The 14,483-nt window shown below is 42.3% G+C and overlaps 1 protein-coding gene across 1 annotated transcript in view; it reads right to left on the bottom strand.

The window, feature by feature from the left end:
• myo7aa (myosin VIIAa) overlaps positions 1-14,128 on the bottom strand; it is a 188,356-nt gene extending 174,228 nt beyond the window's left edge. Inside the window, exons 1-4 of the mRNA XM_059963729.1 lie at positions 13,579-14,128; positions 3,612-3,725; positions 2,407-2,559; positions 446-463 (exon numbers count right to left, since the gene is read on the bottom strand). Of these exons, the coding sequence (XP_059819712.1) occupies positions 446-463; positions 2,407-2,559; positions 3,612-3,725; positions 13,579-13,689 (396 nt within the window). The 5' untranslated portion in view covers positions 13,690-14,128. The remainder of the gene's footprint in view (positions 1-445; positions 464-2,406; positions 2,560-3,611; positions 3,726-13,578) is intronic.
• Positions 14,129-14,483: the final 355 nt, after the last annotated feature.

The raw sequence follows: 14,483 nt of genomic DNA, 5'->3' as shown, positions 1-14,483 counted from the left end.
AATTCAATCTTTTATCATCCATATATTCTTCTACCCTTTTCAGTTTATGAATATCCTTTGAACATACAAGGCATACAAGCCACACCCCTCCAAAAACCAAAATAAAAGCCAGTTGCTGAAGGGCCATGGAGAAACGTTAAATGATCATAATAGTTTATTAAGCTTCATTTTAACTCTTCGAACCCCAGTAGCACGAGATGGGAGAGGTAAGGACACCCACCACCGACTGAATTCAGCTATGCAGAGCCATGAAATGGTGACTTGGAGAATGCCAGTGCTTATGGATGACTTGGCACCCCTAATGAGATCAGAAACACCAATGCTGATGGTTAGCCATGCAGAGTGCAGCCTTTGAAACATGGATGTGTGGAGTTAATGGTGCGGAAGGCTTTGACAGTGTAACTACGGCTGCCTTCAGCCACGAACAGCCATGCACTGCACTTACCCGACTGCCACAGTTTGTCTGTTGGGGGAGAGGAAGCAATGCATTAAAAAGCCAAAGGAGGGGGGAAGATCATCAGGAAAGGACACAGTGTTCGGGGGTGGGGGGGGGAAGAGAGAAGGAGAACTCTTGTATTTATATAGCAACATTCAATTCTCTCATGGGGTCTAAAAGCATTCAGGACAGTTCTCAGAGCAGTCAGGAGATAACTCATCTTAGGCACCAAGGCAACAGAGACTGCCCACGCACAGAACTTTCAGGAACACTGGCTGAGCACCAAGGCGTTACTGACCACGCAAGGGGAAAAACAGCTTTGTCTGTACCAGTCATGTCTCCCTGATGGTCTAAGCAACTTATGCATGCTTCCAGGCATGGAACACAACACCGGCCACAACAACCTCCCCTCCCAGATGAGTATCTGCTGTCTGTAACAGCAGCAGACGCGAGAAGGACTTAGCAGTGAGTCAATCATAATAAGGCAGCCAGGCCAGAAAGAAAATCTCAGGCCGAGTACTCAAGGTACATGTACACACCAGCTCACCAATCTCACTTTATGGACGTACAACTAATCCAAATATACAAACTATCTTAAGTATTTATACTTGCTGTTTATTACTATTATTATTGTGTTCTTTATCTTATTGTACTTCTTGGGCTGCATCAGAGTCAGAGTAAATTATTTCATTCTCCTTTACGCTTGTGTATGGGAAATAACATTAAACAATCTTGAATCTTAGAGTACATCACAATTATCGTGCACAGCCACTGGTGTAACAGAATGCACAGGGGCCCAGGGGGCAAGTTACAGGACTTGCAGCTGTGATTCCAACTATTCAAAAACAAAATTAGAAACCTGTTACTGCAGTCTTAAAGTTAAAAAGCAGAGTGAGGAATAAACAGTCGACATTTCAGGCCAAGACCTTTCATCATTCTATGAAGGTAATAAGATGACTGCTGGATTGGTGTGAAAATGTATCTTCAAAAAGGGGGATAAAAATGGCCTCACTTACCAAAGTCTGGTTCTTAATGACTTCAAGCTACTAACCGTTTCCATTGAGGCAATGAAGGATAAACAATAAATGCTAGCATGGACAGTAATGTCCATGAAGTGGGGCAACAAATAGAAACAGAGGAGACTGTGCACATGGGAAGCAATACAAGAGATCACATCTTGAACTGGGACACCATATAGAAGAACAACATATTAAATGGAGATCTCCTTGTGTCTTTCCAGACACCAGCTTCTTACAACCACCCTGGTAGGAAAGGCACTGGGACCAGGAGCATAGGAGACTCGTGAAAATCACAGTCTGGATTTCAGTTATTTTTGATATCTAATCACACCTCTCAGTGAAGAGTGTGAAGTGCTGTTAGATCATGAGCACTTTAAGCAACTCATTTTAAAAGCTGCAAGAACTGCACAAAGTAATCCAAATTCCCAAATTAATATTTCAATACAAAATCATTGCTAAAAATAACAAAAAAAATGCAGAAAGCAGAAAAAAAAATGCTGGAAATAATTAGCAGGTCTGAGAGCATCTGTGGAGAGAGGGGCTGATTTTAAAGACTTTTGCTATTGAGTCCAGCTTCCAAGAGGATGACAACTCTATCGTGTTTTGGAGGCTTGCGTGCCTCAATGATCCAGAGATCTATGTTGGCTTTATACTTTGGCTTTTTTTTGGGGCAACCCATGCCAAACAGGTTAAAGGGGAGAGAGAAACCAAGAGTGGTATTCTTGAGTGTCCACCTGGGACTTGCATAGTAGTGAAGATACTGGCACAATCAAGGAAGCCCTGAACACAAAACAGGGATTGAAATTCAAATATACAAACAAAGGGTGGAAATACACAGCAGGTTAGGCAGCGTCTGCGGAGAGAAAAATAGGGAAAATCTGTCATGTTAAACAGCATTGCCTTTCTCGCGTGCCTCAACCATAGATGCCACCCAAAATGGACTACACTCACATAGATCAAGCGGTCTCGGTAACGGATGAGGAGGTTACGTAGAATTCCTGCTTCATTTAGGTCTCCCAGTCGGATCATGTCTTCCACTCCATGGACGGATGTCGGATGCATGGGCTTAATATTGGTGGCATTCTGAGGTGAGATCCAGTGCTCCTAGAAAAGTGAATGAAGAGACTAAATGTCCAAGTTTTGCTAAGATAGAACTACTTTGCAACAAAAGGCAGAGATTGATAGGTTCCTGATTAGTAGGAGGGTTTAGTGTTATGGGAGACAGCAGGAGAATGGGGTCAGGAAAAAGAAAATCAGCTATGATTGAATGTTGGAGCAGATTTGATAAGCGAAATGGCCTAATTCTGATCCCAAGTCTGATGAACTGTCTGGGACAAGACTAAAGTTCAAAGTACATTTATCAAAGTATGTATACATTGTACAACCTTGAGATTCATCTCCTTTATGGCAGACGCAAAACAAAGAAACCCAAAAGAACCCAAAACAGAGAAAACAGTCGAACACTGAATGTACAGAGAGAGAGAGAAAAAAGCAAAAAACAATACAAGTAAGCAAATAGCATTCGGAACTGAAGTTTTACAAAAGCCACGAAAGCCAGGCATCACTCCAGCCGGAGTAGGCCACAGCCCCAGTTTATCACAGAGATGAGTAAACCTTGAGAGTCCTCAGTACAAGTTGACAGTTATCCATTCTGGCTGACCAGATCCCCTCGAACTCTCCAACTGAAACGGCGACTCAGTCATTGCCACCACTCATGGCATGTCTTCTCTCTTACCATCAGGAAAGTGGTACAGGAATCTGAATACACACAATTTCAGGAAAAACTCTGGCATCAGATTTCTGAACGGTCCATCAGCACTACCTCACTATTCCTCTCTTTGCACTATTTATTCATCTGGGCAGTGAGAGTCCTGGCTCTGGTCAATCAGAATGGATAACGACCAACTATTTCTTGTAACTTATAGTAATTTTATGTATTGCACTGTACAGCTGCCACAAAACAACAAATTTCATTGCACATCTGTGATAATAGAACTGATTCTAGTCTAAGACACTGCAGATTCATTGATATTAAAATATTCCCAAAAGGATCTGCAAATTTGCCTCTATTCATCTCACAGAAAGGCCAATCAAAAGAAAAACCATAATAATTTATCCAATTTATGTTCAAGGAACAGAGATTTAAGAATACTTACATTCCCTTCGTCATCCACAACCTGAATTTGTCCGGAGTCGCATAACTTCACCACTGCTCCAATTGGAACTTCAAACTCACGGCCGGTCTTCAAATCCAACCAGACATAATCCCCCTGTGGACAGATAAGTCAGAGCATCTCAGGGATTCGCAAATTAAAGTACTGCAGATGCTGAAAATCTGAAGCAAACACAAACATGCTGGGAACACTCAGCAGGTCAGGCAGCATCTGTAGGGAGAAGAAACAGAGTTGGCGTTTCAGGTCAACTACCTTTCATCAGACTGAAGACTGAGAAATGAAACATTTTTGGTTGCAGAGAAAAGCAGGATGAGGGAAGGAGGCAAAAGGAGAACAAAGGGTGGGGGCAATAACCGAGTCAGAGTTTGAGTTTCGCAGTACTCACCCATGCTGACCAAATTCCCTAACTGAGCTAGGCCTATTTACTTGTATTTGGCCAATACCCAGCTAAACCTTTCCTACCCATTGCTGGATTAGAGCACAAAATTGTTATTTTTCCCCACAGTTAACTTTTCTTACGCTTGCTTAAATTTTGATATAATTACCTATTACAGTACAGTGCAGAAGAGTGTGAACCCTGTAGAATTTCTCCATTTTTGCATAAATGACCTAAAATATGATCAGATCTTCACATGTCCTAAAACTAGATAAAGAGAACCCAAATAAATAAATAACAAAAAATTATACTTGTTCATTTATTGATGGAGAAAAATGATCCAATATTATATGTAATTGTTGGAAAATTATGTGAACCTTTGCTTTCAGTAACTGGTGTGACCCCCCCCCCCCCACCTTTATGCAGCAATAACTTCAACCAAACATTTCCGGTAACTGTTGATCAGACCTGCACATCAGCTTGGAGGATTTTTAGGCCATTCCTCCTTACAAAACTGCTTCAACTCTGGATGTTGGTCAACTTCCTTGCATGAACTGCTTGCTTCAGGTTCTTCCACAACTTTTCTGCAGGATTAAGATCAGTCATTGACTCAGCTGATCCAAAACACAAATTTTCTTTCTAAACCATTCAGATGTTGATTTACTCTAATCTTCCAGATCATTGTCTTATTATCAAATTTCTATTAAACTTCAGGACACCAACTGCTACCGAGCCAAAGCTGCCAAACACTTCTCATATGTTAACCTCTTCATTGCCTGAATCATCTGCATGAACCTCCTCTGGACTTTCTCCAATGACAACATATCCTTTCTGAGATATGTGGCCCAAAACTTGACAATACTCCAAGTGCAGCCTGACTAGTGTCTTTTAAGCCTCAACATTATCCCCTTGCTTTTATATTCTATTCCCCTTGAAATAAATGCCAACATTGCATTTGCCTTCTTTACCAAAGAGTCAACCTGTAGATTAACCTTCTGGGAGTCTTGCACGAGGACTCCCAAGTCCCTCTGAACCTCTGATGTTTGAACCTTCTCTCCCATTTAGATAAAATTCCGCATTATTGCTCCTTTTACCAAAATGCATTATCATACATTTCCCAACACTGTATTCCATCTGCCACTTTTTTACCCATTCGTACAATTTGTCCAAGTCCTGCTACTATTACATTGCTTCCTCATCACTACCTACCCCTCCACTTATCTTCACATCATCCACAAACTTTGCCTCAAATCCATCAATTCCATTATTTAAATCATTGACAAACAATGTGAAAGTAGCAGTCCCAATACTGACCCCTGAAGAACACCATGAGTCACTGGCAGCCAACCAGGAAAGGCCCCCTTTAATTGTCACTCCCTGCCTCCTGCCTGTCAACCATTCCTCTATCCATGCCAGTATCTTCCCTGTAACACCAAGGAATTTTTATCTTGTTAAGTAGCCTCATATGTGACACCTGATCAAATGCCTTCTGACAATCCAAGTAAATGACATCTACTGCCTCTCCTTTGTCTACCCTATTTGCTACTTCTTTGAAGAACTTTTAACAGATTTGTCAGGCAATATTTCCCTTTATAGAAACCATACTGACTGACTTATTTTATCATTAGTCTCCAAGTACCCTGAAACCTCATCCTTAATAATAGACTCCCGGCAATGTCCCAACCACTGAGGTTAGGCTATCTGGCCTACAATTTCCTTTCTTTTGCCTTCATCCCTTCTTAAAGAGTGGAGTGACATTTGCAATCTTATAGACCTCCAGAACCATACCAGAATCAAGTAATTCTTGATAGATCATGACCAATGCATCCGTTATCTTTTCAGCAATCTCTCTCAGGACTCTGGGATGTAGCCTATCTGGTTCCGGTAACTTATCCACCTTAAGACCTTTCAGTTTGCCCAGCACTTTTTCCTTTGTAATAGCAATGGCACTCGCTCCTGCTCCCCAAGACTCACAGACCTCTGGCACACAGCTAGTGTCTTCCATACTGAAGACAAATTCAAAGCACTCACTAAGTTCATCTGCCATTTCTTTGTTCCCCCCCCCCCCCTTTACTACCTCGCCAGCACCATTTTCCAGTGGTCCAATATCAACTCTCACATTTATTTTACTCTTCATATAACTGAAAAAATACTTTTGGCATCCTGCTTTATATCATTGGCGTTTGCCCTCATATTTCATCTTTTCTCCTCTTATAGCTTTCTTAGTTACCTTTTGTTGGATTTTAAAAGCTTCCCAATAATCCAACTTCCCCCTCACTTTGCTACCTTATATACCCTTTCTTTGGGTTTTATGCAGTCCTTAATTTCCCTTGTCAGCCACGGTTGCCTAGCCCTGCTGTTTGAAAACAACTTCCTCTGTGGGACATATCTATCCTGCACCATGTGAACTGTTCCCAGAAACTTCAGCTGTCTCTGCTCTGCCGTCATCTCTGACAGCACTGTTCTAAACATTCTCTGATATTAAACTATAGAACTATCCTTGATTCTGTAGCAAAAAAAAAAGCAGCGTCCATCACTGAGAACCCATACCATTCAGGCCATGCTCACTTCTTGCTGCTGCCAATAGGAATGTGATACAGTTGCCTCAGGACTCGCACCAGCAGGTTCAGGAACAGCTATTATCGTTCAACCATCAGACTCTTGAACCAGAAGGGATAATTTCGCTGAACTTCAGCTGACCCATCATTGAAATGTTCCCACAACTCCCCTATTGACTCACCTTCAAGGACCCTTCATCTCATGTTCTCAATATTTATTACATCCTTATTTATTATTTTTTTCATCCTTCTTTTTGTATTTGCACGGTTTTTTCCTGCACATTGTCTTTTTGGGCATGGCCTTCTATTTTGTGTTTCGTCTATTTACTCTGATTAACCACAAGAAAAGGGTTGGATATGGTGAGATGTACGCACTTTGATAATAAGTTTACTTTGAACTTAGCTCACGCTCTCTCATCCAGGCAGCATCCCGGTGAACCTCTTCTGTAACGAAATGCATATGGAACACTCCAGCTACAGAATTTTAAATACAAATCTCATATTAAAGGGAATTCTAAACAGCCTGGCTTGGGTTACCTGACACAGCCGAGAGTGGTGCAACCAGCAACGTGGAGTAGAAATAGGCGCAATTAAATTAATTGTCTTTAGTTTCAAAACAGTGTAGGGTGAAATTGATCCTCTTCTGCCTGTACTAGACACGCGCTCAGTGGCCACTTTATCTTTATGTATCTTTGTACCTAATAAAGTGGACACTGAGCGTATGCTCATGGTCCTCTGCTGCTGCAGCCCACCCACTTCAAGGTTCTGCACGTTGAGCTTTCAGAGATGCTCTTCTGCGCACCACTGTTGTAACATGTGGTTATTTGAGTTACTGTCAGCTAGTACCCAGTCTGACCATTCTCCTCGGACCTCTCATTAACAAGGCGTTTTCACCCACAGAACTGCTGCACACTGGATTTTTTTTGGGACCTTTCTCTGTAAACTGACTGCCATGTGTGAAAATCTGCCACGACCAGAGTTACTTAGATCACATTTCTTCCCCATTCTGATGTTTGCTCTGAACCTCTTGACTATGTCTGCATGCTTTTATGCATTGTGTTGCTGCCACATGATTGGCTGATTAGATACTTGTAATAACGAGGTGTACCTAATACAGTGGTCACTGAGTGTATGTTGAACATGTTACATTAACTCTTACATTTGCTTCCATCAACTCTAATTTTTTTTTCATACAGCATCTATACCAACCCTTCAGCTTATGACAAACACAAGCAATTAAATAGAGTACTGTAGGTAATGTAAGATGATCTTTTCCCACGTGTGGGTGTCCTCTCATATGATTAAAGTTTTAGCTTTTAAAATGAACAATGACTTGCAAACTTGTATACAAGAGAAATTAAAGCTGTTCATTGTGGTCATATTACAGAGCCATAGAACAGATCTCAGAAACAGGCCCTTCAGCCCATCAAGTTGGTGCTAAACTGTTATTCTGCCTAGTCCCATCAACCCACACCTGGTCCATTGCCCTCCATACTCCTCCTATCAATGCGAGTTATGTAGGCTCTAAAACTGCTAGCCAAAACTGCCTGACAGATTAGGAACACCAGCCTACCCTCCATCACACAGACACAGGAAAAAGGTATGAAAGTTCCCGCCCAACCAGCTCATGGGCTGTTTGTTCCACTCACATCAGGGAGGAGGCTATGTAGCATCCACACCAGGACAACCAGGCTCAAAAAGTTATCTTCCCCAAGCAGTAAGGCTGATCAACACCTCCACTCACTAACACACCCTACCACCACACCCAGCCACCACTACTTTATCATTTCCTGTCAGAGTCACCTTATGTACAGACACTCCTGTGCCTAGTGTCACTCTATGGACATACAATGTATACAAGCTATCTTATAAATTTATATTATTGTACTTTTTATCTTAATACATTTTATTTGTGCTGTATCAGATCTGGAGCAACAATTATTTTGCTTTCCTTTGCACTTGTTTTTACACATGACATTAACCCATCTTCAATCTTGAACCTAAACAGATGCTAGAAATCCAGAGCAACCCCCTCAAAATGCTGGAAGAACTCAACAGGTTGGGCAGCATCTTTGAAGAGGAATAAACAAGGCTGCAACCCTTCATTACGACTGGAAAAGAAGGGAGAAGAAGCCAGAATAAGTTGGGGGGAGGGGAGAAATGTACAAGTTAGCAGGTGATAGGTGAGAACAGGTGAGGGGGGGAAGGTGGGTCGGGGGGGAAAGTTGGGAGGGGCAATGGCACAAGAAGCTGCAAGGTAATAGGTGGAAAAGGCAAAGGGCTAAGGGAATCTTATAGCAAAGGAGAGTGGACCATGGGACAAAGGGAAGGAAGAGGGGGACTAGAGGGAAAGAAGAGATAAAAGTGGAGCAAGAATGTAGAATGGAATGAGAGAAAGGGGATGGGGGAGAAGTTTTTCTCAAAGTTAGAGAAATTGATCATCATGATATCAAGTTTGAGGCTACCCAGATGAAATATGAGGTGTTGCCTCTCCAACCCAAGAGTGGCTTCATTAGGACTGTAGAAGGGGTAGAATAGGAATGAGAAGCAGCATTAAATTTGGTGGTCATTAGGAAACCCCATGTTTGTGGTATTTTGAGTGGTTCTTCAATCTGCATTGGGACTCACTGATGCAGAGGCTGCTTGGGGAGCATCATATACAGTAGATAACTCCAACAGACTTGCAGACTCTCCCCTAATGGTTCTAATTATCACTTAGAGTTCAGTACTGGTAGCTCTTTCTGTTCCTGCTGACCATCCTCCAGTAGCTGTCTCCAACCTTATCAATACCTACCCAAGTCACTCCATCCGAGTCTCTTCTTGCTCTCTGCCTCCAGCTATCCCACCTGCCTCTATCTCCCAATTCTACCAGACTCAAACTCACCATCATGTCTCACACCTCTTCAGTCCACTAATCACCTCTGGCTCATCTCACCACTCCCCCTCTCCCCTTTGTACTGACCATCTCCCTCCTCAGCCCTGGTATTGGGTTTCAATCTGAAATGGTGACAATTCCTCTCCTGCATAGGTACTACTCAGCCCACTGATTTCCTCCAGCTTATTCGTTACTTCATATTCCAGGATCCATAGCTGTTAGTGCAATGCTCCGGAGTTCAGTCCCTGCCGCCCTCCACAGGGATCTTCTACCTTACCCCAGTGACTGCATGGATTTCCACCGGGTGCTCTGGTTTCTTCCCTCTTTCTAAAGACCTACAGCTAAGTGTTAGTGTGCCCACAACTCACTATGTTGGTGCCAGAAGTGTGGTGACACTTGCAGGAGACCCAGCAAAATACTTGCTGATTCGATTTGACACAAAACACTATGTTGCCATGTACACATGACAAATAAAGTGAATCTTTAAAAACTTCAATTTTTTAAATTGTGTCTCTTCAGTTCCAACTCTTTGCTCCTTATGTAATGTGCACAAGATGCTGGAGGAACTCAGCAGGTCAGACAGTATCCATGGAGTCCAATAAACAGTCGGCATTTCAACCCAAGATCTTTCTGTGACCACTTCAGAGGAGGAAAAAAAAACCCTAGACCACTCAACCTTTCCTCATGAGATATGCCCTTGAATCCAGGCAGTGGTCTGGTAAATCTCTGCACCATCTCTACATCCTTCCCATAATTAGGTGACCAGAAATGAACACAATAATCCAAGTGCGGTCTAACTAGAATTTCATAGAGTTGCAACAGTACCTTACAGGTCTTGAACGCAATCTCCCAATTATCAGAGGCTAGTACATAATACACCTTTCTAACCAACCTTGTATTTGTAGTTAGTGTGGTAAAGGCAACACATGGCATATTTGCTTTCATGGGTCAGGACATGGTATACAAGAGTAAGGGAGTCATGATACAGATGCAAAGAGCATGGAAATAGGTTCTTCATCCTAAGTAGCAGCTGGATAAAACTTTGGTTAGGTCTCATTTGAATACTAAACAGACACATTACAGGAAGGATGTAGGATCCCCTGAAGATTAATTTGCAGGTTGTGTCGGTGGGGCGGAAAGCAAGTGCAATCTTAACGTTCATTTCAAGAGGTCCAGAATATAAAAGCAAGGATGCAATGTTGTGCCTGTAAAAGGTATGGGGAAGCCTCTTATCCAAGAAAGGACGTGCTGATATTGGAGAGGATTCAGAGGAGGTTCACGAGAATGATTTCAGGTATCTAAGTGTTACCATATGAGGACTGATAGGACCATATGGGCCTATACTCACTGGAATTCAGAAGAAAGAGGGAAAGCTCATTGAAACATATCATATGTTGAAAGCCCTCAATGAAGTGCGTGGAAGGTCACGTTTGACAAATCTTATTGAATTTCTTGAAGAGGTTACTAGGAAAGTTGGCGAGGGTAAAGCAGTGAATGTTGTCTATATGGACTTCAGTAAGGCCTTTGACAAGGTTCCTTACAGAAGGTAAGTTAGGAAGGTTCAATTTTTAGGTATTAGTATTGAAGTAGTAAAATGGATTCAACAGTGGCTGGATGGGAGATGCCAGAGAGTAGTGGTGGATCGGTGACTAGTGGTGTGCCTCAGGGATCTCTACTGGGTCCAATGTTGTTTGTCATATACATTAATGATCTGGATGATGGGGTGGTAAATTGGATTAGTAAGTTTGCAGATGATACTAAGATAGGTGGTGTTGTGGATAATGAAGTAGGTTTTCAAAGCTTGCAGAGAGATTTAGGCCAGTTAGAAGAGTGGGCTGAATGATGGCAGATGGAGTTTAATGCTGGTAAGTGTGAGGTGCTACATTTTGGCAGGACTAATCAAAATAGAATATACATGGTAAATGGTAGGGCATTGAGGAATGCAGTAGAACAGAGTGATCGAGAAATAATGGTGCATAGTTCCCTGAAGGTGGAATCTCATGTGGATAGGGTGGTGAAGAAAGCTTTTGGTATGCTGGCCTTTATAAATCAGAGCATTGAGTATAGGAGTTGGGATGTAATGTTAAAATTGTACGAGGCAACGGTGAGGCCAAATTTGGAGTATTGTGTACAGTTCTGGTCACCAAATTATAGGAAAAATGTCAACAAAATACAGAGAGTACAGAGGAGAGTTACTAGAATGTTACCTGGGTTTCAGCACCGAAGTTACAGAGAAAGGTTGAACAAGTTAGGTCTTCTTTGGAGCGTAGAAGGTTGAGGGGGGACTTGATAGAGGTATTTAAAATTATGAGGGGGATAGATAGAACTGATATGGATAGGCTTTTTCCAGTGAGAGTAGGGGAGATTCAAACAAGAGGACATGAGTTGAGAGTTGGGGGCAAAAGTTTAAGGGTAACACGAGGGGGAACTTCTTTACTCAAAGAGTGGTAGCTCTGTGGAATGAGCTTCCCGTAGAAGTGGTAGAGGCAGGTTCGTTATTGTCATTAAAAAAAAAATTGGATATGTATATGGACAGGGAAGGAATGAAGGGTTATGGGCTGAGTGCAGGTCGGTGGAACCAGGTGAGAGTAAGCGTTTGGAATGGACTAGAAGGGCTGAGATGGCCTGTTTCCATGCTGTAATTGTTATACGGTTATAAGTGATGATGGACAGGATGTTTTCTATGGTGGGGGACGCTTGGACCAGAGGGCACAGCCTCAGAATGGAGGGACATTTATTTCGAATTGAAATTATTTCATTAGCCAGAGAGTGATGAACCTGTAGAATTTGTTGTCACAAGCAACTGTGGAAGCCAAGTCACTGGGTATATTTATGGTGATAGATTCCTGTTAGTCAGGGTGTGAAGGGAGGAGATTGAGACTGAAAAGGAAACGGATCTGCCATGATGAAAGGGCAGAGCAGACTCAATGGACCAAATGGCCCAATTCTGCTCCTGTATGTTATGGAAGCTTTTGAATGGATACAGAAGAGGTTCACCAGGGTTCCTGCATTAGAGGGCATGAGCTGTAAGGAGAGGTTGGACATATTTGGATTACTTTCTTTGGAGCAGAGGTCAAAAGAGGACTCAAAGGCTGATAAGATGATGAGAGTCATAAGAAAGGAAGGGGTGGACAGTCAGAATCTTTTCCCCCTTAGGGTGGAAATGTTAAACACTGGACTTGTATTTAAGACGAGAAGGAAAAGACTTAAAGGGTGATAGGCAGAGCATGATTCTTTTCCACACTCAACATGGAGAGTACCTGGAACGGGCAACCAGAGACGGTGGTGGAAGCAGGTATGATTGCACCATTTCAGAAGCTTTCAGATGGACGATATACATTATGTCCTTGATATTTATTACTTATTATCATTTTTCTTGTTGTATTTGCAGTTTGTCTTCTTCTGCAGTCTGGCTGAACACCCAACTTGCGGGTTCTTTCATATAGCTATTCTTCTACAGATTTATTGAGTATGCCCACAAGAAAATGAATCTGAAAGTTGTATATGGTCACATTTAATAAATTTATTTTGAACTTTGATATAGAATATTTACAGGCAAAAGATGTTTAGCTTAATTCAGCATCATGCTCAACACAGACATTGTGGGCTGAAGAGCTTGGTCTTGTGTTGTTCAAAGGGCTGAGCTTACAATCCTCTTTCACTCAAGTTCATTGTCTGAAAACTGTATACATTCATACCATCAAATGAAACAATGTTCCTCTGGACTACCAGCACAACACAACACATAAAGTAACATTAATTAACAAATAATAAACTATATTCCAGAAGCCTGACGTTTAGCACAAGGTGTACTTATTTCACAAGTTAAAAAGTTAACAGTATAGTGCTACTGGTGCTTCATAAGCTTGGATGTTAGTAGGGAGTTCAGTAGTCTCACAGCCTGGGGGAAGAAGCTGCTTCTCATTCTAAATATCCTTGCCCCAATGCTATGGTACTTCCTGCCTGAAGGTAGCCAAGGTTCTTTTCCCTACCTTCCCACAATCTACTTGACCCCTTACCATCAGACAGGAGGGACCATAGTTTTGCTTCATCTAACTAGGCAACAAGACACAAAACAAGCTGTGAAATACAACGGACATTATTGGAGAACTTTTGTCCCCATGGACACACTGTACTTACTGGAAGCAATGTGTGCTGGTATTTGAACACTTGGTTGACATTACGTAGCAGTGCCCATTTTCCCTCGTCTTTTTGATACACATCACTGTCCACTCCGCTGCGCGTGTACATTTTCCAGAAAGACTCCCCTTCACCCTCCAGCTAATCCAAACTGCTGTTCCAACACTTAATCCACACACAAGAGACTTCTACAACACACAACTGTTTCAGGGTGAGACCAACATCATCAGGGGCAGAAGGGCAGAGCCAGCACACCAGAGATCTTCAGCCAAGGACATCCCATTCCAGAAAAAGATAATTGGTCACAGGAACTCAAAAAAGCTTATTCCCAAATGTGACAACAGGAGTACAGCACATAACATCACATTAGAGGGGTTTAAAATCCGGGAAACTCATTCTTGACTTTCAGAAGTCCTGAGTCCTGGAGCATTTAACCCCGTTGAGCCAACCTCGAAAGTGAGCTGTACTTCTCCCTCTGTTGCAAATCTTTGCCTGGCTGTCCGCGGGGGATTTGTTGAATAAAGACCAAACCAGTCAGGTGGCTGAAGCAGTCTGGTGACTTATAAACCAAACTCCAAGTTGTAACTGGCACTCATTAATCCATTAAACACCACCACACAGCAAACATTCATGCATTAATGTAGGAACCTGATCGCAACAACCTTGAAGCTACTCTTGCCATCTGCCGTGGGAACCGAAAGAAGATGAGAGAGGCATTAGTATACAAGGGAGCGATCCTGAGCTAATGATAAGAGCATCGTGAATCATTTATAGCATCTGGTCTTTGGCGCTTCTCTTAATCAGAGTAAGAATTTCTGAGGAGCTAGTCAAGGGTTGCCAAAGGCCAACTTGCTCTTTGATTGGACCTTTGAGCATTGGTGGTCGTCCAATAATTAATGCAGCAA

The sequence above is a fragment of the Hypanus sabinus genome, chromosome 3 (genome assembly GCF_030144855.1).
Source record: "Hypanus sabinus isolate sHypSab1 chromosome 3, sHypSab1.hap1, whole genome shotgun sequence".
NCBI classification, from domain to species: Eukaryota; Metazoa; Chordata; class Chondrichthyes; order Myliobatiformes; family Dasyatidae; genus Hypanus; species Hypanus sabinus.
Note: the sequence above shows the minus strand (reverse complement) of the source record. Positions and strands in the feature narration are given on the sequence as shown.